The sequence below is a fragment of the Glycine max genome, chromosome 20, assembly GCF_000004515.6.
Source record: "Glycine max cultivar Williams 82 chromosome 20, Glycine_max_v4.0, whole genome shotgun sequence".
Lineage (NCBI taxonomy): Eukaryota > Viridiplantae > Streptophyta > Magnoliopsida > Fabales > Fabaceae > Glycine > Glycine max.
In genome coordinates, this window is record NC_038256.2 from 11,966,073 (window position 1) to 11,993,570 (window position 27,498).

The following is a 27,498-nucleotide window of genomic DNA, read 5'->3' on the forward strand; positions in this document are numbered from 1 at the left end:
TTTGCATGGTGCCCCGAATCTGCAAAAAAATGGTGCCGTATCCACCAGGCCCAAAAGGCCTACGTACCCCTAATAGGCAACATGAACATCATGGAGCAACTCACACATAGAGGCTTAGCAAACTTAGCGAAGCAATACGACAGTGTTTTGCACCTCTGCATGGGGTTCCTCCACATGGTGGCTATCTCAAACATGGAAACAGCGCATCAGGTTCTTCAGGTTCGGGACAATCGCCATCAACTACTTAACCTACGATCGAGCCGACATGGCTTTCACACACCACCACCACACGTTTCTCTCCGAGTCTGGGAACGTCGTTGCCGTTAATGATTCGTCCAACGTGCTTCTCTTTCTCCTCCTGTGAGATCGAAATCAAAAACCCAAACACACCGGCATTGGAGGAGGAAGAAGGAATATTGAAGAAATTGAAGAGTAATCACGCTGAGGAAGATCACGAGGAGGCTAGGGTTTCGCTCTACACGCTGCCAGTGTTGTTAGCGCTGCGTAGTTTAATTGCTTGCCCATACAACGTCTTTTTTGTGTGTTATGTGAGAAGGGAGAAGACAAGATACTAGGAGGAAGGGAGTGAGCAACCCTGCCACTAAGAGTGTTGAAGGTGAGAGTGAACCTAAAGACAAGGAAGAGAAGAAAATTGATTTTAATTTGTGAAAAAATACAACAATTTTTTTTATAAAAATGGATGTTAATAATTAATCAAATATCCTCAGTTTTTATAAAAAAAATGATAATAATATATCCACTTAACATCAATTTTTAAATGTTAATAATTAATCTAAGGGAGAGGGGAGAGGAAGAGGACTTCTCACTCGGAGAGACAACTATAATGAAATAATTAGGCTTATGAAATTATTGCCTAAAAAACCCAATCTTTTGATTATAAGTTGATTAAATTTAAAAGGGGTTCAATTAATGGATAGGATTGACCCATTTGGCAGGGTAAATATATACTAAAAAAATAAGTTTTCAGTGTGAATGAGAATTATTTGTTATAATGTATATAATATTTTAGAGGAACTATCACAAAAAACAGAAACAAGCGGATTTAGTTTGTGAAATGTAAGGGAGGGATTTTTTTTCTTAACTGGAAATATTGAGGTATGTGATCTTTGGGGAGGGGGTGACTGCCCTGCTGGCATATACCTACTTCCGCCCCTGTACAAGTCCTAAAAATTATGAATAGCATTATTAGTAAAGTATTTTTTTAATATCATTAAATATAATTAATATTTAAATAATACCATTAAATATATAAAATTATCGAGATGATATTATCAAATTACATTTAATTCATATATTATAATTTTAATTATTTTCTCAACAATTGTTTTCCTCAAACTTTGCCGGCATTTTTGACTCACCGCTTTACTGCTAATGCCATATTTTGAAAGGTTTGTGTAAATAAAAGTGATATACAACAATTATTTTTCAACATTTTTTTTGAAACGAATTCATTGACAAACACACAAACATACTGCATATGGAAATCACTATTATTTACTTGTACTTGTGCCATAACTTTATTATCTAAGATACATTTTTTTAAACGCATCATCTAAATACATTGATTCACCTAAATAATAAACATACATGTACAAATTTAAGCCAAAGGTAAAGTCCCATATATGTGTGCATGCAAGCACCAATGGTTTCACCAAATATTCTCATGCATGCATATAGTAACATTAATTGTCTATTTCTTACGGTCATGACAACACTTGTAACTAACAGAAGCTACCTCCATCGGACGCCGACAATCCTTTTTAGGGCACACTATTCGTTCCAATATATCCATGGCATAACCAGCAGAAATTACATTTAAACATTTTTTGGAACAGTCTTTATTATCCTTCATTATTTCCTCATAGTATTCTCTGAAAGCCACATCAAAACTCACTTCTTCATGCAACTTTCCATGCCACATGCCAAAGTCCTTGACCGTGCGACACATGGCCTCACCATGACCAAGTAACTTCACATTGTGCCCTTTACTAAGAATGGTCCATCCCTTAGGATCTTGTTTGAGGAACAACAACCTTTTTATTTCTTCACTTGTTGCAAAGTCAATGCCCTTCTTCATTTGTTTCCTCCTTGTAAGCAAGCTATCAATGGCAATCCAAAAGTGTGGAATAGCTTTGGGATCATCCTTTCCTAGTTGGTATGACTCTATTGTGGTGTTTATATTCAACTTGAGTTTCGCAACGTCCCTCTTCAATGTCTCTATGGCAGTTGCAAATTCTTGGATCCACTTTGTGTCCATGCCACCATAGATGAAGAGATAACAATCCTCTTCGATCTGATTTTCGCACATTATATATATGTATCTTGGTCATTACAATTAGGGTGATATTAATTTGCACTATAATATATAAGATAAGAGAGAAAAGAATATTATTACTAACAACACACTTTTATATATACACTTTCTAACTCGATTTCATGTAAGTTAAATTAATGTGATCATTTTACTAAATAAGTTTTACCACTAATCCATATTTAATGAACACGCTTATTAAGTAAGACCTACATACCGATTTTTTTATTTTTTTATATTCGCATATCTTACATGTCTGTCAACATCTTTCCTAAGAAGCTACAATCACATTTGATGAATTTTCTGATGATTAAAAACATATTTATCCTTATATTTAATTAGAAATTCTACTTTATATATATTTATGTTTTACATTCTACCATTATTAAATTAATTTTTATATCTGTTAAATAAAGAATACAAGTTTTATACTTAGAATTAGTACATTATATACAACTAGCTAGTCATCATGCATATACATATATATCAAATCGTTATGCAATGATTTAAGCATTGAGTACTTACCAAGCTCTCTATTCCTTGGTTGAGTTTGGTCATTTCAGACCAAAACCAGTTCCATTGCTGAGTAAGTCGATAGTGATCAGAGGTTCTGAAAGGAAACCCATCGATGCCCCACACAGATATAATTTGCTTAGTGTCTATGTTTTCCACCTTACCTTGAGGATTAATTAATGCAATAATAGGCTTTTCCTTGTACTTGAACACCTCTTTAATAAGCTTCATGCCTGTTTCGAAATTGAAATATTTGACTACGTACCATCCAAACTTATTACACTGTAAATGACTTTCTAATTTTTTCCTACGTTCCTCATTCCATTCATCCACAATGGGGATCCACAAAATCTTGAAATCCTCACTCCTATAGCCTTCTACTTCTCTCGGTTTTTCCTTCAACTTCTCGTGTATTGATTTTAGAAGCCGAATCTCATCTTCAATTTTATCAAGGCCCGAAATGAATAATAAGACATACTTCTTAAACTCTTCGATTTTAACCTGTTAGGGTTAATATATTAAACTCGTGAAGAATTTATAATTAAAATTCACGGACAGTATAAAAGTTTGTTATACTTATATCTATAAATTGACATGTATGAGTAAGATTTTTGAATTTTATAATAATTAATTTAAAAATTACTATGATTTTTAATTGGTAATTAATATTAAAGTTTATAGAAATTAAACTCCTTTTTAGTTTTATGGCTAATACTATTATAGTGGAGAATGGGAAATTAAAAAATAAACTCAAAGAATATCTTTTCTTCCGTCTCAAACTACTTCCAACTAAAGAGAAAACAAAATTCTATCAACTAATTAAGAGAGGTGTATCAATTTTATTTTTTTTATTATCAAGGAACAGGATTAATATATAAGATGCAACAAATGATTTTAATCATTCTAACTAAAGGAGGCAAATTGTGTAATGGAAAAGCCAGTGCTGCCACCAAATTAAAAAGTTAATTTCACATTGTTATGCATAATTTTTTCTTATGATCACTATTTTTTTATAAATAAAGCAATGTGTTTTACTTATAATACAAAATTCTTCCATGTTACTTTTCATTTTTTATTTATTTCATCAATTCATCCCCAGCCAATATATTCATTTTGTAGAGAATATAAAAACTAAACAGATGTTTGTTAAGTTCAACATATTAATTCTAAAAATATATTAATTTAATTTTAACCATTTTTTAATTATTTATGTTCTGTTTCCTAAAACAAAATATTAGTTGACTAGATCCTAGTGGCTACCTGTTCTCCAGTAAGGACATTAAACACATTCTGTCTTAAATCCCTGTTCTCTCTGGAGATTATGAGTGCTTTCAAAACCTTTACAATATTTTTACCAGTATGAATCACAATTTTCTCACGCCTGGTGTAGTCTTCTATTCTCACTGCAAATTAAGAGCACACATAATACCTTTATAAGAGATTATGAACTTCAATTCAGCAATCTTCAATAGTTTAGAAATTGCATTAGGAAGGGAATAAGGTACGAAGTACATAATTAACTAACCTATCTCCTTGCTACACCTTTCCAGAAATTCCTTAAATTTTCCTAGAATGGAGTCAAGCTTAGGCTCAAAGCTTTTCGATAATTCATGTCTCTGAACCCTTACAATCAGTAAATGTGACATGAAAAATAATTAAATTTGTTCGATCTATTATTTAAATAATAAAAATTAGAGTAGATACCTATTTTGTTCTTGAGAAATTAGATGATAAAGATGTTGGTAAAAATTCTATCATAATTCTTATAATTAATCACATATATAAGTCATATGGTCCTTTTTTAAAATTTATGTATAGCATATGTATGAATTAACGAGACTAATAAAAATTGATATTTTGTTTATATTTTGTAAAACACATAAGTGCCAACAGCTATTTGTTTTAACTTTTATTCATGTATTCAATATGTTTTAGTTTTGGCATAATCAACAACCTTTATATTTTTATATTTCAAGTTTTCAAAATTTAATAATATAAGTTGAAAAAAAGGTAACATTTTATAGGATGATACAAATAACGTAACAACGATGCTGATAATTTATTGACAATTGAAACATTATCAAAAAGTCTAACAAAACAATCACTCATATTCTTTTGCTAAATTTTATTTTTAAATCTTTCATCAATCGTTTTGAACACATGGGAGATTTGAAAAGGCAATTTATATAAAAAAATTCATATGATTGTCATGTTAAATTCCTTGAAATCAATTTGCTATCAATATCATTTTTATGTCATAAATTAATATTATTACTTAACAACATGAATTAAAAAAAATTGTAGTGTTTTTATTTTTAACCAATGCAATGCTGACAAGATCTTAAAATTCTTATTAATTTTTTTAACATAAATTTACTAGTAGTGCTAATAACATTCTCTCTAACAATTTCTTTTAAACATTTTTTCTTATCAATTGAAATTCATTAAAAATCACAAAATTATGATAAAAAATATTAAATACAGAATAATCATTATTTTGTGATTTCCAATATTTTAGCTAATACTAGTAAGAAAGAATACATTCATTAGAGAGTGGTATATAGTGTGTTACTAGCATTTCTCAACAACTAAATCAAACAATAATAATTATATACTAATTAAACTTACTTATAATCTGTGAACTCATCAATTTGACCTGTACAACTGACAAAGGTGAAGATCGCCCAGTAGACAACAACAGGGATCTGGTGAAAAGTTTCTGCCAAGGTGGGCACATCTTTTATGTCATGCCCTAAACTAATTAGCCTCTTCCACTCAATGATGCATTCAATCATTTGCATTGCCTTCTTCACCACACTGTTGAAGTAAGGGAGATGCTGTGTGTTTTGAGGAACCATTAGAAGTCCATTCAAATCTGCAAATAAATTTTCAATCTGCTGCTGGCATTGTGTGGTCAGGGGAAGGTACATGATTTTCCCATATTCTAGGGAAAAAGCTGCTTGAACTATCAATACTTTTGCATCCCAAGAATAATGTTTCAGTTGTTCTAGAATCAACATTGTTGTGCGATGCCCGAAGTGTTCACCACGAGGAGTGCATATCATCTACAAGTCCAACAATCACTTTAAATTTTTATCATCTGTTTACACATTTAGAACTAAATTAGATTTTTTTTTTAGAGATTAAATTATTATCGGTTTACACATTTAATTACCAAAATGGTTATTTATAAAAAGAAATTATAATTTAATCTCTAATATGTATTATTATCGGTTTAAACATAATTTTAATACAATTATTCGAATTAAAAGTACGAAAGAAGAAAATGAAACAGTATTTTAATAACATTAAATTAAATAGTTTTGAAACCCAAATTTGTACAATGTGTACAGTTGTTTCACGAAAAACTAATCATTTTTTATTCTAGAGGCATAAAAGATTATAGTTTAATTTTGCCCCAAAAAATTATAGTTTAATTATATACAGCGCCTATGTTCGTTCATTATTTTCATGAATAGTTTAATTAAATTTGTAGTTAACACAAAATAGAAAATCAGCAATATCATCAGGTAAGCAATTTAAGAATCAAAAGTAAAAAGTCACCAGGTAAGCAATCCGCCTCAGTTTGGCAGTAAGTTGTTGGGAACTTATGTTAATTTCTTCACTGAACTGTTCCCTGAGTTGGTCACCCTGTTCATAAAATCATGTAAAATACTGTTTCATTTTCTTCTTTCGTACTTTTAATTCGAATAATTGTATTAAAATTATGTTTAAACCGATAATAATACATTTTAGAGAATAAATTATATTTAATTTTTTTTAGAGATTAAATTATAATTAATATACATTTACTTGTTTATTTTAAAAATGATTTAAATATATTTTTAATCTCTGAAAAATACTCAAATTATTATGTAATTGTTTTCTGAAATTATTTTTCTTTGTGATTGTTCTCTATGATTTTTTTTTACTCTATTTCTTGCTGTTAGATTCCATCAAATAATTGCTGACATGTCTATTAAAAGGATACATCACATGTCCACTTGTGAAAAAAAATTTAGATTTTTCAACTTTTTAAATTGCATTTATAACCCATATAAAAAACTTTATTATTCTACATCATAAGGAATGTGGATGACAGAAGGAATTTTTAAAATATTTTCTACATCGGATATAAATATAACTGATTTAAAAAGTTAAAAAACCTGATGCATTTTACATTAGCATACACATAGACAAGTGAGGTGTGTCTTTAGCGAACACGTCAACACCCATTTGACGAATCTGACGTAAGAGTAGAGACAAAATTTTAAATAGTAAGAAACAACCACAAAGAAAAAAAAATTCAAGAAATAAGCACAAAATTTGGATATTTATTTAGGATCAAAAACATATTTAAGTCTTTTAAAAATAATTTCAATTTTAAATGCTAATTTTTTTAATATTTATCAACTTTATACATAAATCTTCATTTTTAAATAGACATATATAAATCCATACATGTTACAAATGATTTGATTTTTGCAAATGAAAAATGTAGGTATATAAAGTTTTAATCCTTTAAAAGAGTACTCATCTAAACATATATTAATAGAAACTCAACATCATTTTTAGTAGATCAAGGTGACAATGAATGACTAGATGTCCGAAACTGAACACTGCATAAATAAAGTTGGATTGAACTCTTGAATTTTAGGTAGAAAGAATGTGTTAATTTGGGTGGGAGAGCTAGGTCGGACTCATAGAATGTTGGTTTGAAAACAATTAGGTCTATTTGACTCAATACTATTTTATTTTATTTTTGTAAAATTTAGGCATAAAATCCAATAGACAATAATTAATATATATTCAACTCATAAAATATTTGAACTAGACAACACCGATCCACATGCTCTTTACATGTACTATTATTTCACCTCTTAATTTTAGATATGGAAGAACTTATATAATTTTTTTTTTAAAATCTCATAATTTTTTATATTAAATCTTAATCATCTATTTATCATTATACGATTTAGATTTAATTCTTTCAATTTCTTATAAATTTGGACGAATTATTACTTCGTTTGATTGTATGCAAAACGTACGTTGAAAAGGGTGTAACCATATTACCTTACTAATGACCTTCTCTGAGATATCGATCGAGTGGTTGATAACATTTGAAGCAACCGTTTGCAGAGATGTCACATCGCACTTCTCAAAACAATCGAAATGGGTTCTGTAAACATCATCCAGGATCTTGTCTTCACTGAATTCAAATGGGTTCTGCATTCCTTCCTGTTCCTGCACATTAGTACTTGAAAGTGAATGGGACATGTTGGTGATTAGTTCAGCCTTGCTAGCCTACAATATCCTACAAGTCAATTTTAATTTCAAAGTAAGCAACGATGCCTCTTTCTTTTGTATTGGCTTATTATTTATAGTTAGCAAAAGCATAGAGCATTATTTTATAATTAATTCTTACGTAAGGCCATAGCACAATAAATGAATCGCTTCATGAGCATAGAAGGGACTAAAAAAAGCATGGATATAATTAACTGTCCACACAAGAAAGCATCTTCGCAACTTATTAATGTAAGTTTTTCTCTATGATCCCTATATATGTTATGATAGTTGAAAATTAATTATATGATTGTCTTATCAATTTCATAATATACTCTAGCCTTCAAGTTTGCTTGATAAAAAATTATTAGGTGATTTAGATTATCATGTTATTTATAGTTTTGATTAATATTCATGTGACATGTAGATAGTTTAATATTTTAAATTGATTAAGATTTCTTAAGTTAAGGAATAATTCTATCAATTCTGATTAAATAGTTATTAAGTATATTTTTAATTTAATAAATATATCTGTGTATCAATAGATTATTAGTCAAGAGCATTGATGATACAGTAATCCTATGAGCAACTTTTACGAGGCTTAATTCCCTAGAATTTTGCTTTTCAAGAAAAGAATGTGGATATGAAAACATGTTGCACTTTCTAATGTTGCTTTTCAAGAAAAGAATGAGGATAAGAAAAGCATTAGGCTCGATGAAACATACAAGAAATGAATCGTACATGGCAACAAAGGTGTAACAACTATGGATACTTGCAATGATAACGGAAACATATGGGTGAGTAAAATAATAACTAGGAGTGAATCCCGCGCAATGTATGGATTTTTAAGTGACAAAGAAGAAATAAAAAAAAATAAAAAAGAGAGAGACAAAAAAGGCAAAACATTAATTAAAAATAAAAAAATAAAAAATTGTTTAACACTGTTGACACGTGACGACGGCTAAACGTACCTTTTTTATATAGATATAGGTGAACAATTTTTTGAAATTATATATAATTTTCCTTTTTTAACGTTTTCAAATAAATTTCTATGAGAATATATGATATGATATTTTTTAAAATAATTAAGAAAATTAGTCAAATGCAACACTAATGGAAAGCATACTTTTGATGACGGTTAATTTGCACATTTATAGACAAAGTTTAACTTTTTATAAGGGTTTTTAAAAAATTGTCTTAAAAAGGTTGTCATCCTAAGACAATTTTTAGGTAAATAATTTTTTATAATATATATTTTTTAAAATAAAAAATAAAAATTGAGAATTCAAAGATAATTATCCGAAAAAATGTCCTAGAATGACTACAATCAAAGACAATTTTTTAAACAACCAACTTAAAATATTTTTTTAAATAAAATATATTGAGGATTATAATATAATTTTTTAGAGAACCTTCCTAGAATATTTTTTAATATATATATATAGGATTTTAAGACGATTTTTCTAAAAAAAATATTTTAGAATGTCTATATTCTACAATAATTTTTTAGAGAACCGTCTTAAAATATATTTTTTTTAAATTAAAAATTTCATATATATTTGTTGCAATCAATATCAAGATGACTATTCTCAGAGAGCAAATTTTCATCTAATTTCCAAAACATAGAAGTGATTTTACTTCAAAACATAATCATTAATCAAGAATTTAACTTGGCAACATCATAGTTGCTAAAATATTCATAGATGATATTTTAGCAATTCAATCATTCATGGCTACACTTTAAGTTAATATATTCGATATTGCAATACTCATCCAGAATATCAGTATTATAGAACACTTTTTCCCACCTCTCACATGCAATTTAAGAATTTCAAAACTGCAACCATGATGATCAAAACTTATTGTTGTTACACATGCCTCGCATAAGAGGCTGGTCAATACCTCAAGTGAAGCAATTTAAATTAAAGTCTTAATATTTTCAAGTGCATGTAAACATATAATAAATAAGTTTATCTGAATTTAAATTTCAACCTTAAATGCATTTGATAAGGTGTTACTCATATAATCCCTCCCGCTAAAGTGCCCGTTATTCCACATATAATTGTAATTCCTCCAAATATCAAATCTGTTTTAGTCTACTAAAGTAATCCAACTTCATATTATATCTTACATTGAAAGTTTATTTACTCACTAGGCATGAATAAATTGCATGCAAGAAACAATAGATATATAAGAAAGAAGGAACAACTATATTGGGAAATACCCAAGTCTCACATCGGCTGCCTCAATCCTTGGAGTGCAGCTTATATATTTGTTGGGCAACTCCACTTAATGTCAATTGATTTTAAGATGAAATCTAACATGGTATCAGAGCAGGCTCTGACCCTGAGACTTTGCATTCGCTTTCGTTGTGATAAGCGCCCTTGGAGTACAGAGATGAAGCAAATTCTCACCATGTAATATATATTATAGCCAGCTTTGGGCCCCAGTATGAGTAAGTACCTATGAAAAAGTTGTAAGCCATGCAACCTACAAATAGACATTCAATTAATGAAATTAAATAAACAGAGTAAAATAATATGACTACTAAAAATAAAAATGCATATATGATGTCATGAAAAGAAAGAGAGAAATAAAAAAACATATAAAAGAAAAGAGAAAATGGGTATAAAAAATTAAAATGATTTTTTTTTATTTTCCTCTCCTTTATTTCTACTTTATCACTATTGATTAAATAGTTTTAGTGACTATTATTTTAAGGGTATTTTTTGATGAATTAAAAGTGAAAAAATAATTTTAAAAAATATTTAATGTTCTCAATAATTCTTAATTATTTTATTTTTAATAATATTATTTTATATATTAATTCTTAACGCATTGCTTTCAATATATAAGTTAAATATTAATTCTTAACGTACTATTTTATATATTTTGTACTACTTTTTAACTGCATAACCAAGGATAAGAATATGAAAAATAAGAAAATAAACATTAGCGGAATAGTGCTTCATGAGGACAAGGATATTTTTTTTTAGAACACAAAATAACTGCACAATATTTTTGTTTATAAATCTTCCAAACAAAATTTTAAATAAATTAGAAGTAATCAAGAATGATGGGAACAGGTCTTATCCATTGAATTTAAGAATAAAAGCCAGCCCAGAATAACCAACAATGGGAAGGTAGGATCTTACTTCCGTCCAGGTAATGGTTCAATTTTGAAGTACCTGGCAAACAGAGCATAAGGATGCTTGTCAACTAACATCTGAACTACAAAAATGGAACTAATATAACCAAAAGTCACAATGCACAGTCCTTAACTATATTGATACAACAAGATAGCAACCACATCATTTTCAGTGCACCATAGGTCATATGTCAAGAAATAGAACATACATGGGGGAAAACGTAAAACTAAGTGAAGATTTTAGTAAACATTGAAAAACTAATAACTTAAAAAACTTAAAATCATACTTTTCAAGGTTAGACACACATAATAGAAACAAGAACAAAGGAGAAGAAAAAGAGTCCTACTCATGCTCCAAAGCTTGTGCTGCTATTAAACGAAATAGATTTATGGTTCACATGGTGAATAATTTACACTAAAAGCATCTGCATCACAACATTTAGAATTGGGATAATTACCATGTACATACAAAGCAGGAAGAGATAGCTTGAGGTTGAAACTGAAAATCTAGAGATCATGACCATTAAAGCAACAAAAAGTTAGCAGGGGTAATAGGTGATAATGATATAGTTACAAGTAAAAGTAATGAAATCTCATGCTCATATTTACGTATCAATGCTTAGGCAAAGAAAGGAAATGTTGCGACTTGTGACCCATTTATGCACCTCATCACTATTTAGGAGGGAGTGTCAATACCAACAAGTATATAAAACTGATTGTACTGCACCTTGAGTTCAATTTTGGATTACTCAAATGGAAAATGGAACACATCATTTTTCATTTTCCGTATAGACATAGCAAAAATAAAAATTTTAAAATATAAGAAGGAAAATACTTACTTAAGCATCTTTGACAAGAGGTCATATGCAAGGTTTTTTGGAGACAGGTGTACAACATTATAGAGACCGGCATTGTCACTTTACACACATAAGAAAGAAAATCCATTAATTTAACGGTAGAAAAAACTCAATTTAATTTTAAAATTCAAAGAGTAATAGGTTAGTAAAGGAGAAAGTAAGGAAAGACTACATACTAAAGGAAAAGATGATTCCTACATATAATTGTATAATCACATAAAAAAATGAAAAGATCTTACTATTTGTGTCCTTGTATATGTTGCACATCTTGTTGCCAATGTGGAAGACTTACTAAGGAAGGCCACTTTTCTAATGTGGGATGGCCTTGCATAGTAACAATGTCCTGTGATATAACTCTAGAATATTCATCAACAGAATGAATGTCCACCAACAGGGAAAAAGCAAAACTCTAAACAGATAAATTACCTAAAACCTTAAATATCTTGTCAAGTTGATCAAGCTGCACAGTGAGAACAACAATTATACAAAATCCAAAAGGCAAAGACTACACTAATATAAAAATTATTTCAACACCAACCTAAAGAAAGCTAAATCAGTGGCACATAATTTAACTACAGAACCAGAAAGCTATAAGTTATTGCATCAAGTACCTAAAAGGGATTTGGTGTAGCTTTAACTACTGCCCCTTGAAATAGTGGCTTCAAGGTCAACAACTTAGCAAAAATGCATCCCACAATCCACATATCTAAATGTATATTTAAGGAAAAATGATCGAGTATTGGACCACTTTTAGAATAGTGAGAAAATGCTACAGACACATTCAGTTACTATACACTATAGACAAGTTTAATTGTGGATTATGTGTACCATAGTGGAAACTTCCCCAACATCCAAATGGATAAATTAAAATGTAAATATTATGTCAATCTTGTGGACATCTTCAATTCAGCAAAAACATGACTCATTTAAGCAGATGTCTCTAGTCAAACTGGGAATAACAGAACCAGAAACATGTAACTATAAAGCTAACTATGCCATAGCACAATGATAAGCAACAGATAGTATACACGAGGAAACATGGTAAGGGAAGTGTAGGGGATCATCCCACTAGAGGAGTAACTAACTTAGTGGGGAATGTGTGATGGGACAGGTGGCAGAGAGAGAAAGGAGGGCTGTAACGTTATATGCTGAGGGAATAATCAGTAGTGGGGCATGTATGGATTCAGTTAGAAACTGCATGGGAGTTTTCTAAGCAGCTCGAAATGCTTAGCCTGTTTTCTGCATTTTTCATTTCCATTGTTCATCCATTGTAATTCACAAGTTAGATCCCATTTGAACTCTAACTTGATTTACATCAATAATATCTCCCATTTTCATCTTAAAATTGTTATTTTACTGTTTTATTACTTCTGGATATTAGATTGAGTCCTATCAATTTGGTATCAAGAGCCTCGGTTTCGATCTAAACGGTGGATGGTGGTTACGAGACACATCATGGAGAACAGAATCGATACGATGGAAGAGCGATTGGGGAACGTGGAAGCGACGGTGGTAGAAATCCGTCAACTGCTGCGGGAACAGAACGAGAGACCTCGCCGGAGACAGGGAAGACCTCTAGGTCGGGGAGATCCACGTAACAATGACGACGACGGGAGTGATAGTAGCACGTTATCACATGGATCACATTTCCGACCACGACGGCACGGTGGTGGTAACGAACGGAGGTATTTTGGCGGGAGAAGGAAGTTGGAGATCCCTGTTTTTAAGGGTGATGATGCTTACGGGTGGTTAGTTCGTGTTGAACGGTACTTCAGGCTGAATGAAGTACGTGAACATGATAAGGTGGATGCAGTGATGATTGCGATGGAGGACAGAGCGTTGAATTGGTTCCAATGGTGGGAGGATCAAACACCATTGAGGAGTTGGGAAGAGTTTAAGGAGGCAGTGATTCGAAGGTTTCAACCGGGAATACTCCACAATCCCTTAGGACCTTTATTGAGTCTGAAACAAGATAGCACCGTCATGGAGTATAGAGAAAAATTTGAGATGTTGGTAGCCCCATTGAGAAGGGAGGAGAGGGGAATGCTTGATAGCATTTTCCTCAATGGATTGAAGGAGGAGTTGCAGGCAGAGATGAAGTTGTATGACTATCATGATCTTGCTGACATGATGGATCGTGCATTGTTACTAGAAGAAAAAAATGAAGCTCTGAGGAGGAGGGGAATTACTGGGAGAGATAGAACAGAATGGAAGGATAAAGGTGGAGGGTCCAAGTTTCGAAATCCTGGTGATTTTGGTAAGGACAGAAGGGAAATACCTAAAGTAAGTGGATTAAGTGAGAAGGTGGAAGGAAAAGGGGTGGAAGGTGTGAGAGGTAGGAGACTGAATCCTGCAGAGTTAGAGGAGAGAAGTAAGAAGGGACTGTGTTTTAAATGTGGGGACAAGTGGAATAGAGAGCACATCTGCAAGTTCAAACATATGAGCTTGAGGCTGTGTGAAGGAGGTAGTGAGGAAGAAGAGATGGAAGAGGAGAAAGAGAAGGTAGACAGTGAAACAGATGTTGTTGGGGAGTTGAAAACCTTGCAATTGTCATTACAAAGCAAGGAAGGTTTCACTTCTAATAAATCATTTAAAGTCTGGGTGACCATTAAGGAGAGGCAGGTACTTACCTTGATTGACTCTGGAGCTACCAGTAATTTTATAGCTTCAAAGTTAGTGGAGGAATTGGGATTAGAACTGACAGAGACACCTAGTTATGTCATTGAAGTAGGCAATGGTAAAAAGGTAAGAAATCAGGGGGTATGTGAAGACCTGCAGTTCCAAATTCAAGGTGTGGAATTCAAACAACATTTCTTCTTGATGGAGTTAGGAGGGTCAGAGATGGTGCTAGGAATGGATTGGTTGGCTAGCTTAGGCAATATTGAAGCTAATTTTGGAAATTTGTGCCTAAGGTGGGAGGCTGAAGGGAAGAAGTATAGCATTCAAGGTGACCCAACTATGTGTAATAGGCAATCATCTTGGAAGGCTATGATGAAGGCTCTAGCTGATGCAGGGGTAGGCTTTTACATACAGTCTATGGAGGCAGAGTTGGAAGAAGTAAGGGAAGCAGAAGGGTTCAATCAGTGGCAGCAGATACTGGGAGAATTTGCAGCATTTTTTGACATGCCAACAGGTTTACCACCCATCAGAGAGCATGATCATCCTATAATGCTCAAATCTGGGGCTGTCATTCCTAATATCAGGCCTTATAGATATCCCTATTATCAGAAAAATGAGATTGAGAAGATTGTGAAGGAAATGATGCAAGCTGGAATAATAAGGCACAGTACCAGTCCTTATTCAAGTCCAGTTTTATTGGTTAAAAAGAAGGATGGAGGATGGAGATTCTGCACTGACTACAGAGCTCTCAACAAGGTGACAATTCCCAACAAATTCCCTATACCAGTAATTGATGAATTATTAGATGAATTAGGGGGCTCAGTTATTTTTTCCAAACTTGATTTGAAATCTGGCTATCATCAAATTAGAATGAAGGAGGAAGATATTGCTAAAACTGCCTTCAGGACCCATGAGGGCCATTATGAGTACTTAGTTATGCCATTTGGCTTAACTAATGCTCCTTCAACATTCCAGGCTCTAATGAATGAAGTGTTGAGACCATATCTGAGGAGGTTTGTGTTGGTATTTTTTGATGACATCCTTATTTACAGCAAGAGTGAAGAAGAACACAAGTTGCATTTGAGGGAAATACTGCAAGTGTTGAGAAGGAATCAGTTATATGCTAACAAGAAGAAGTGTTCCTTTGCCCAGAAGGAAGTGGAATATCTTGGCCATCTGATATCTGATAAGGGGGTGTCAGCTGACCCCAAGAAGATAGAAGACATGCTCAAATGGCCACACCCTAAGGAACTCAAGGGCTTGAGAGGATTCTTAGGATTGACTGGGTACTACAGGAAATTTGTAAAGAATTACAGTAAAATAGCGTGGCCACTCACCCAGTTACTGAAGAAGGATAGTTTCTTGTGGAATGATGAAGCTCAACAAGCATTTGACCAATTGAAACAAGCAATGACTACTGTTCCTGTGCTAGCTATGCCAGATTTTGACAAGGAGTTTGTGATAGAAACTGATGCTTCAGGGAAGGGTATAGGTGCAGTACTTATGCAAGAAGGAAGACCAGTGGCATACATGAGCCAAACCTTATCTGACAGGGCTCAAGGTAAATCTGTTTATGAGAGAGAATTAATGGCAATTGTCATAGCCATTCAGAAATGGAGGCCATATTTGTTAGGGAGACATTTTCAAGTGCATACAGACCAGAAAAGCTTGAAATTTCTCACTGAGCAAAGAGTCATGGGGGAAGATCAACAAAAGTGGATTGCTAAATTAATAGGGTATGATTTTGAAGTTAAGTACAAACCCGGAAAGGAGAACAATGCAGCTGATGCATTGTCAAGACAAATGACTTATGCCACTATCACCACTGTGCAATGTGAAGTATGGGAGGGTCTGGAAGATGAAGTGCAGAATGATGAGAAGCTGAAGGTTCTGGTGCAAGCCTTAGTTGGTGATCCTCTCAGTCACCCAGGGTACCAGTTGAAGGGAGGGAGGTTGTATCATGAAGGAAGAGTAGTGATTCCCAAGAATTCACCCAGAATTGCTTGGTTGTTACATGAATTCCATGCTACTGCTGTGGGAGGTCATTCTGGGTACCTCAGAACTTATAAAAAAATTTCTGGATTAGTCTATTGGGAAGGCATGAGAAAGCAGATCAAGGAGTATGTACAGGCCTGTGAGGTGTGTCAGCAGAATAAGTACCAGACATTGAAACCTGGAGGGTTACTCCAACCCCTGCCAATCCCTAAACAAATATGGGCTGACATCTCAATGGATTTCATAGGTGGGCTACCTAAGGTGCAAGGTACTGATACCATTATGGTGGTGGTGGACAGGTTAACTAAATATGCTCATTTTTTACCTGTTAGTCACCCTTACACAGCTAAGGATATAGCTAGTTTATTCATTAAAGAAATAGTCAGATTACATGGATTTCCTACTTCCATAGTTTCTGACAGGGACAAGGTCTTTCTTAGTAATTTCTGGTCATAATTGTTTAAGCAGGCAGGCACTAAATTGAAGTATAGTAGTGCATATCACCCTCAGTCTGATGGACAAACGGAGGTGGTGAATAGGTGCGTGGAAACTTACTTGAGGTGTTTAACTGGAAGGCAACCAAAGCAGTGGCCTAAGTGGTTAGCCTGGGCAGAATATTGGTACAATACCAACTACCATGCTTCACTCAAAACTACTCCATTTGAGGCACTATACGGGAGAGAGCCACCTATGCTAGTCAAGGGTGATGTCAGTCTATCTGCAGTGGAAGAGGTTAACAAACTCACAGCTGAGAGGAATGCGATGTTAAAGGAAATGCAGGAACAACTATTGAGGGCACAAGATGTTATGAGAACTCAAGCTAATAAGCACAGAAGGGAGGTTGTTTATCAGATTGGTGACATGGTATATCTGAAAATTCAACCTTACAAGTTGAAGAAACTAGCAAACAGGTTCAATCAAAAATTGAGCCCAAGATACTATGGCCCTTATGAAGTAGAGCAAAAGATAGGTGAAGTAGCATATAAATTGAAGTTGCCAGCTGACAGCAGAGTCCATCCAGTGTTTCATGCTTCATTGTTGAAGAAAGCTCTAGCACCTAATGTTGAGCCTCAGCCCTTACCAGCTTGCATGAATGAAAACTGGCAATTAGAGCCTGAGCCAGAGGAAGCTTTAGACACAAGGAAGAATGAACAGGGAGTAGTGGAAGTCTTGGTGAAATGGAAAGACCTTCCAGACTTTGAAAATTCCTGGGAGCCAGTGGAAAAGCTCAGATCAGAATTTCCTGGATTTCTTCTTGAGGGCAAGAAGAGTTTTGAAGGCGGGGGAATTGATAAGCAACAGATAGTATACACGAGGAAACATGGTAAGGGAAGTGTAGGGGATCATCCCACTAGAGGAGTAACTAACTTAGTGGGGAATGTGTGATGGGACAGGTGGCAGAGAGAGAAAGGAGGGCTGTAACGTTATATGCTGAGGGAATAATCAGTAGTGGGGCATGTATGGATTCAGTTAGAAACTGCATGGGAGTTTTCTAAGCAGCTCGAAATGCTTAGCCTGTTTTCTGCATTTTTCATTTCCATTGTTCATCCATTGTAATTCACAAGTTAGATCCCATTTGAACTCTAACTTGATTTACATCAATAATATCTCCCATTTTCATCTTAAAATTGTTATTTTACTGTTTTATTACTTCTGGATATCAGATTGAGTCCTATCACACAACAATTCCTTGATTGGAAAATATGAATGAAACAAAAAGAAAATCACCTTGATACCCAACACAAAGAAACTAAAACTTCAATAAAAGGATACCAACAACACTGGTATAATGTTTTGGTCCAAGAAGCAACTCAGGTGCATGATACCAAATGGTTACAACAACCTGCATGTTAGTATCTCTTATATTTAGGAAACCAATAATCAAATTAGAGCAAACAATCCATGTTTAAGCAACCTGCATGTTAGTATCTCTTATATTCAGGTTACAACAACTTGCATGTTAGTATGTCTGATAAGTGTAACACATCACAAATTCAATAGAAGATTCTTTTCATATTTTTTTATTTTATATACATATTACGTTAATTTATTTCTTCTATTGAGAGTCAATTTGAACAAAATTTAGAATATATACTTTATTTCTATTTGACTAAGATATTTTAAATAGTAGAAAAACACTAAAGAGAATGACATTTTAGGAGGGGGGTCTTATAAAATCAGGGACTATCATGATCAATGTTTACCGTGTTTTTCTAGATGTATCGCATATAAAATATTAAAATAAGTTTAGAAAAATTGATTAAATCCTATATGAGATTAACTATGTTGCAAAATAGATTAAACGTATTCCATATTATCTATTGATAATGAGATTATAAAATTACTTCATTTTAACACTTTGACTAATAACTTATGGATTACATTAAACTAGGCATGAGTACCTATCTTCGATTCCCACAGATCAAAAGATAAAAACTAGGCCTCAAATATAAATTTTGATTAACATTTCTAGACACAGACTAGGTCATACCCCATTGTCACATAACGGCTTCAAAGGAGCTTGATATATCCTCGCAAGTCCAAAGTCAGCCATCTTAACAACTCCATGCTCCTCTCCTTCACTCATAACCTGGCCAAAGAAAGTTCATTAAAAAAAACAAAGTACACTAATCAAAACCTGAGAAACGAAGTTGAAATTTCAAAATACTAACGACTATAGCTAGCATTAAAAGAACAAGTTAGTGTATAGTGACAAGGAGGCAGCCAAAACCATACCAATATATTTGATGGCTTCAAATCTTGATGTATCATCCAATTACTACGCAACCAAAAAAATGCAAAATATTATATCTATTTACAAAAGAAACACTAATAAAAAAAAAGAGTGATGTTCAAATTCAGTTAATAATTCAGACCTGTGCGGATAGTTTAGTCCATTGAGCAACTGCCAAAGCAAAGACTTAACAATGTACTGATTAATGGAATGGTTTAGTTTGTCCCTATGATGCCTAATAATTTTCTGCCGCATTTCACACAATTTATTTCACACTCAACAAAAAGGAAAAATGCTTCTCGATGGAAGGATATACCGAAATAGAGATCGTGCTTGGCATAATCGAAGGCAAGGTACAGAGACATGTCGACGTGGTTGATGTGTACATTGACGAGCTTGACAAGGTTCTCGTGCGTAATCTCCCTCAGCAACTGCAATATAAAAAAAGAGTGAATGAAAAATTGCATTGAAAATGGAAAGGAAAAGGTTAGGTTAGGAATAAAGTTAGTTACCATGATTTTGCAGATGGGGGTGGGGGAGACGTCGTCGTCGTCCTTGGATTGCTTGAACTTTTTTATGGCAATGGATTTGGAGGGAGTGCCAGCGGGGATTTGGTTCAGGTGAGCAAGATGAGGCCGTAAGTGCCTTCGCCGATTTTTCCTAAGATTGTACTATTGAACCCACTCCACCCTACTCTATTGGCTCCCACTTTTGTCCCCCATCTCTCTTCTGTTCTATTCAATCACAAGGGGGTAGGCAATAGTGTCTGAAAATTGAAAGGGGAATGAAGGTGAATAGGCGTGTTTGTTTTTATTTAAGTGGAAAATATTCTAAAATGATTTTTTAAAAACCGTCTTGAATGATAACCTTCTAAGATGGTTTTTGCAAAACCGTCATAAAAATGTTGCATTTATTTACAAAAATATCACTGTGTTTCTTTCAAAGACAATTTTCATAGAACCGTTTTAAAAGATGCATCATAAAATACCATTTTTGTAGTAGTGAAGGAATCTTGACATAATGTTTTTCAAACGGAGATTAGTACTACGGGGCTAAAAAGAGAAGGAGAGTATTGAGACAAATTAAAGTTAATGAAATCTCAAAAAAATATCGTGTATGTAATTTATTGGTTTAAATAACTTTTTAGTACATGTACATGATCAAAGCTATTAAGGATTTAATGTTTTATTTTTGTCAAGTTTTGGTTTATCATGTCTATAGAGAGAAAAATTATTGTGTTGATATTTTGACAAATAGTGTGCATGACATGGAAGGAGATTTTATATATGATGTATTGATGTTTCAGTAACCTCTAGCTTGTCTAAGCCTCTTGTTGCTAGCTTATGTTTCAGCGGTGGCTACCCCCATATCTGTTTGAGTATAGTTTTGAGCTTAAGCCCTATTTATTTTTTTTTTTTAAAAAGGGTGCTTTGATTTTGATAGCTAATTTTTTTTTATTTGTTTTAGTACCTCATTTTTATGTTTGATTTTACTCTTTGTGGTTGATGAGCTTTTGTTAACTAATGACGTGGTTAATGGAACACCGAATTGGTAAGTCCAGTTCATTTAAAAGTTGTTGACTCAACAACCATGTCATTTCTACGAAAAGTGCCTTCTTAAAAAATAACAGATTGTCAATTACCAAAATCATGCAAAAGTAAAGGTTAGCTACGAAAATAACCTTTTCCAAAATTATAAATTTGTGAGATATCAAAATCAAACAAAAATAAATGTTATGTACTAAAATCAAAAGATTCATATTTTATAAGTATCCAATAGTTATTGAAGTCTAAGATAAAAATAAAAAAGTTAATTAATTATAATTGCCATTGCACCACATGAATTCTTTGCCACCTTCTTATTTGTCTCCATCGATGTGATACTCCTTGAACCTCAAGGGCTTCTCGAGCGGCACTTGAAAGATTTTGGCAATGGCCTCAGAGGTAGCACCCATGAACTGTAACAAAATCTTGTGGTTCAACAACTATAAGCATTTGGTTGTGGCAAGTGAACTAGAAATGATGACATGAAGAGCATCATCATAGTTGAGGTAGAGGGAGACAAATAATAGGCGCTTATGTGGGGAATCTCATGCTTATGTTGTTAGCATTAAATTAAGAAAGCATAATAATTTGCATGAACTGGAATGAACGAATACAACATAGGAGAGACATTATGTGGGGTGAGTTGAGGTGTATATCATGTGCAATGATGATGATAATTAACTTTTGTTTCTTAGTTTTGAGGAATATATCGTGCAAGAAATAGGAAAAAGAAGAGAGCCAAGAATTCGTGTGAGACAATAATGATGATAATTAGTATTTTTTGTTTTAGGCTTTGTAAATACCTGATTTTGTTTGGAAAAACACAAATAATTAAAGAAAAAGAAGAAAATTTAAAAAGCAAATAGAAAAACAAAAATAGAAACAAGAAAGATAAGATTAGCCAAAAAAATATTCAATTTTGCTTTTTCTTTTTTCATTCCGAATTTGCAACTCAATTTTTTAAGAAACATACAAAAAAATAAAATGCAATAATACAAAAAAGTAAAGACTAAATACAAAATTAAATAATTGAAATTTGTAATCAAAACAAAAATATAGAATTGCAAAAATTTAATCTAAATACCAAAATGAAAAAGAAAAAAAATGGAAAATGAATTGAGAGGATATGTTGCTCTATTTCCTGAGGTGACAACAACTCTCGAGTAAACTCTTTGGTCAACTAGATCATCCTTAATCTGATCTTGCGGGAGGATAACTGCCTCTTGACCAATATTCCATCCATGGAAGAGGTCAAGGGGGTTGTTTTTATATGAATGCAGCTAGAGCTTTAGGTCAAAACAAATTTGGGGGACACTTTTACCAATGTTTTTGGGATGTTATTAAACAGGAAGTCTTTGATGTCACTTTGCAGTTTTTTAGGGAAGGGTGGATTCATCCAGGCTTAAACTCTAATGCCATCATTCTGATTCAAAAGTTCCCTCAAGTAAACAATATCGAGTATATCAAGTGAATAGCTTTGGCAAACTTCCAATTCATGATAATTACAAAGATTCTTGCCTCTAGACTTTCTTCCATTGCCTCAAAGATCATATCCTCGCAGCAAAGAGGATTCATCACGGGAAGACAAATCTCATACTGCATTGCGCTAACATTTGAAGTGATCAACATGTTAAGACAAATCTCATCTTCTCCTTGAAGTGACGTCTCCTCTCAACTCTTCTTCTTCTCCATTCCACTACCATTAAAATTCATGAAGCAAATGATTCTATTGATGAACAAGATCCAAGGCCTACAATCTCCAATGGAGCTACATCAGATCTAGACTCGGACGGGACTGCTCTCCAAGTCTTAATGCCTCGTCCTTTTATTCCTTTTCCTCCTCTTTTTCCTGAAAACATGGTAAAGCAAATAAGGAGTATTATCTTACAAACCTTTTGGGTTGTACTTAGGTTTGTGGGAAAGTTGGGTCCTACGCGAGTAGTTTCTTAACTTCTGAGTCTAATGTCGAGTTCCTCAAGATTTTCCAATTTTTTCATGAGGACAGTCCTGATGTTATGATTGTTGAGTCTTGCTCGAAGGGAAAATGTGTTATTATACATGCCTCTCTAGGTGAAACCTATTTCATGTATATGTACTCTACTCTCTTCTCAATCCTTCATTTTGTTGTCCCCTTCGACAAGTTCGAGGTTGATGTTTTGAAGGAGTTGAATGTTGCTCCTACCCAATTGTATCTTAATTCCTTGGTGACCATTTATGCCCTTAGGGTTTTGTGCGACTTGTTTTTCATAATCCTCACTGCTCCCAAGTTCCTTCATTATTACATTGTGAAGGAAAATAAAAAGGTAATGTGGTCATCGGTCCCTATACCACCTCTTATAAGGATTTTAAGGGTCACTTTTTTTGAGAGGGTCCTAGAATCGGGTTGCTACAAATTTACTTTACTCTGTAAGGGAAAACTCAATTTCCTTTCTACTGGACTTCATCACCTAAGAAGTTCATTAAAAAAACTTGTCGTCTACTTGTATGATTTAGACCAAGAGGACATGGTTGTCCTTCACAAGTTTCCTAGGGGCCTTTAAGGAAAACCTTGGTGGATCTCTTTTTTTCCTAGACTCTAGATTCGGAATTCAATTGTGAGTTTTTTGTTTATTCGGCTTTTTTCTTCCCTTTTTTCTTTTGCCTTTTCTCTAACTCTGCCTCTTTTTGGTTTCAATGATAATGAAAAAGTTTGACTATCAATCCATGAAGAGGGCTAAAGATGAGAAGGTTGAGAAGGCTAAGGTCGATAAGGCTCAGGCAACGTAAGACAAGGGGAAGCGTCAAGCCACTCCCCAAGATGATTGGGTTTTGACTTCAGGTCCATGATCATGGAGGTAAGAGCGACCTCTAGAGTCAGGTCTCAGATTCAAACTGAAACTGAGGAGAACCTCTCCATGAAGTCGCGAAGTGACTCCCCTTCGTCCTGCCGAATGAGTGTGACTACAATCAAGTGGTGTTCTTCTCGTCGTGTATTGGGCTCTGAAACACACAATAAGCATCACTAAAGAATCTATACAGTTCCTTGATAGATGAGTGTACTAGTGGATCAATACGCCCTTTAGGGTTGTTGGGAATACTTAACACATGATGGTGTCATTATTCATGAACAGATTCATCTGTATGACAAATGTCTCTACATGCCCATCTGAGTTCGAGAGTCCATCATACCGATCTATTGTCAGCATCTTTCATCCAGGTGGTAGTTATGCTTCCATGATTTTCTCCATGAAGAGGTAAAATCAATTCTCTAGTATTTGGAATTTCTGAGTGACTGGAAAAGTTCCTTTGGGTATTACTCCCTAAGGACGATGTTCTCCTTCTGAAGATTCTCCATCTCTTAGGCATTTTGTAGCTTCAACATGTTTATCTCCCATTGCAAGCCTACGATCAAGGTATGATTGCCAAACTCCTAACACAGGATCTTCACCACAGTGGATGCCAAATGTTTTTATCAAATTTGGCAAGACCTTCTCACAACGGTGTTCCACTATGAGCTCCTCCACAAATAATGGTGGGGTGTACCTACAAAGGCACCCCAATGCTCATGTTAGAGGCGTAGAGGTAGGAAAATATCAATATGTAGGTTGAAATCAAAATGGTTTACTTGAACCGTGATGGTCCCCTTATATAGAGGTAAGATTTGATTATATGATCTTAATTTCCCTTCTAAGATAATGTAAATAGGGAAAAATATTATCTTATTCTATCTTTCCTCTAATAATAGATAGTTTTCGATATTATAGATTTATCTTTGTTTTTCAACTTGAAGATAAAGTTTCCCTTCTTCCTTATTTAAATCGGTTGGATACTCTAGGTCTGAGTAGATTACTTGATCGGCCACCGAGTATGAATGTTTGTCGAGTCTGAGTGGTACAAAACTTATTTATATGATGAGAATATACATAAATAAAAATCTAACAAATCTAACTATGTAGTAAATTAATAATGAACCTAGAATATCTTTTGTATCCCTGTGATAGAAATCCACTAACGGACCGTCTTAAAAATAGGTAAAGGATAAAAAGAGGAACTTGATCCTAATCATGACCTTCCGATAGAACCAAAGTTATCAAAAGAAAGTGTGGCCCTAATAGCAATCTATCAATAGAATCAACACTATAAAGTTTTTTAACCTAAGAACAAAAAGGGAAGCTCTCACAATAGATAAACACTCAATTTGATTAATCTAAATATTCTACCTTGGAAACTTACAAGAGGTTCCTATTTATAGGCTAAGCATAGCAACCGTTGATGCACATGTGGTGAATTCCCACTAGCACTTCTACTAGGCCTTAATTACCTACTAATAATTATTTCACACTAAGCTTTTTATTTTCAGCCAAAATTTACTTCCCACTTATCCACTAATTATTATAATGACTTAGGAAGCTCAAAAATACTCAAATCTGACCTAGGAAAGATGAATAGAGATATGAACTTATTCCCTCACAATTAAGCACAAAGATTACATGGGAAATAGGAAAATGGGTCATAAATAACAATAAGAAAATAAAACTAATTAACTCCAGCCCATGAATACTTATCTTGTGAATTTGGCCTTTTGTCATGTTGTTTTTATGTTGGACTCAAATCTTCGTCAACTTATAGAAAAGTGATCCACTTTGAAGTAGTCTCTAATGCGCTGAGTCAAACTTTCTTTGACCTCCATAATTAGGCCTTTGTAAAATTTGTTTCATCCTTTTAGTCTTAGACCTAGTCATGGGACCTCCAATATCACACAAAGTGTCTTTGAGTTGGCTTGTTGGATCCCCATCACTTGCTACTCCTATGAATGAAGACAACTTCTAGGGTGGGAGACCCTCCTATGTCTCGTATTGTGCAAAAGAATCATAGGTCGTTGGATATATTCATTTTTAAATGAGTGGCTCAAAACTAAAGACAGAAACCTATTGGGAGTGTTGTGTGAGACCGGTGAAAAATAATTACAAAATCCACGGGGAGTATAAAGCAACAAAAGTGTTTGTGTAATGTACTCCACTCAATCTAAACGGTCAATTAAACAGCGTTAAGAGGTGTTTTGAAAGTTACTTGTTTCCACTTTTATTTCCTAATCTCACTCCTCAACAAGTCATAGGCCCCACTACCGTTTCCCTTATTTGCCTTCGAAATTATTATACTCTGCCATTGTTGTTTGGCATGTCTATGCTCCGTTATATTTGATGAAGAGAAATGTAGGCTAGCAATTTTTTTTGTGATTATTTGTAAGTTTTGATGTGTTCTTTCAAAAACTAAGGTTGATTAGTCTGTCGATTATGATTTTTAATTGTGTGAAATTTTTCATATGGGACCACCGTATATAATGGAGTTTGATTTGTATTATCAAATTAAAAGTCAATTGTGGTGGTGAATAATAAAATTAGAATTGACTGAAATTGTTCATTTCCATTGGTTAATCAGTTGTAAATTTTAATTTTTTTCACTGAACAATTTTAATCCGCTATAGTGTGATAGCAAACACCAGAATGTAAGATTTTATTTGAGGGAACACCAGAATGTAAGATGGAGTAATTTTGCAGATTGTTGTAAATTAGCTGTTGTAAAAACACATTTCCATAAAATAATATTGGTGCAAACAGTTAGAATGGCTTACGTGAATAGTTTGACCAATTATATAAGAAGCCTCTCCTTTGTAGGACTCTCGAGGAGGATATATATTTAGAGAACAGAAATTACTTAACGCACTTAATTATTTTCTTTGGTGTACCTTCAGATGGATTAAGGATTGTCCAATTGGTAATGTATTTGGGATGCACCAAAGAAAATCCTATGGGCTAAATAATTATCTTAACGGACCAACATGTGTATCTACGAGGCCCATTTCCATGAATTGACTTATTTTAAAACAAATATTTCCTTTGTTGGACTTGATAGGTCCATTTTATTTAGTGAATTGTCAGGTTATCAAATTCAAACTCAGATCGTTCTGGCTAGGTTGACTCATCAACCCGGGAATCAAACTCCCAACTGGTTCGAGTCATTGATTGGATCGAGCGTGCATATAACCCAGTGGAATTCGGGCTGACCCAGGGAGTTTGTTGATTGAACCCGTTACTCGACGAGTTATTGACCCAACTGGGTCATGCGTATTTGTTCCAAAACAAAAATAGACCAAAAGGAAGTTTGATCCCCTCTCCGACACAACCTTCATCATCAGTGACACCAGTACCATATCCTAGAAGCCGTGAATCCATGTGGTCCTAAAATCGTGACGTGTTTGGCCAGCTTTCTGAAAGCACGAGGGGTTTTAGAATCCGACAACAAAGAGAAAAAAACAAAAGTTTCAGAGAGGGAAAGCAAATAACAGCGGGGTAAAACAGTTGTGTGGAAGGGACTAGAAAGTTGTGAACAGTGGACCAAGTGAAGTGTGTGGAACATTTAAGTTTTGTTTTTAGATGAAACTAGTTTAGTACCTCTGCGGATGCACCAGTAAGCTCCAAAAGAAATGTAGATGT

At 33.7% G+C, this 27,498-nt stretch overlaps 1 protein-coding gene and 1 pseudogene across 2 annotated transcripts; both read right to left on the minus strand.

The window, feature by feature from the left end:
• Nucleotides 1-1,451: 1,451 nt before the first annotated feature.
• SEOO (sieve element occlusion o) lies at nt 1,452-8,198 on the minus strand. 2 transcript variants are annotated; one of them, NM_001255179.1, is made up of 7 exons: nt 7,919-8,122; nt 6,410-6,496; nt 5,474-5,910; nt 4,371-4,468; nt 4,106-4,248; nt 2,858-3,346; nt 1,712-2,314 (listed from the first exon to the last, which is right to left on the minus strand). In NM_001255179.1, exons 1-7 carry the CDS (start codon nt 8,120-8,122, stop codon nt 1,712-1,714), a joined length of 2,061 nt encoding a protein of 686 aa, NP_001242108.1. The 2 variants fall into 2 exon arrangements, with proteins under 2 accessions (XP_040869006.1, NP_001242108.1); XM_041013072.1 differs by lacking the exon at nt 6,410-6,496 and having other exon boundaries at nt 1,452-2,314; nt 7,919-8,198.
• A 3,081-nt stretch (nt 8,199-11,279) lies between these two features.
• LOC113000792 (cyclin-dependent kinase E-1-like) lies at nt 11,280-27,237 on the minus strand (annotated as a pseudogene).
• Between the last annotated feature and the right edge of the window lie 261 nt (nt 27,238-27,498).

Excerpts from the sequence above, each read along its gene's own strand:
- SEOO (NM_001255179.1), bottom strand. The coding sequence starts at position 8,122 with ATGTCCCATTCACTTTCAAGTACTAATGTGCAGGAACAGGAAGGAATG. Across the intron at positions 6,497-7,918 it reads CAGAGAAGGTCATTAGTAAG|GGTGACCAACTCAGGGAACA; the intron begins GTAATATGGTTA and ends TTTTATGAACAG. Across the intron at positions 4,469-5,473 it reads GATGAGTTCACAGATTATAA|GGTTCAGAGACATGAATTAT; the intron begins GTAAGTTTAATT and ends ACTGATTGTAAG.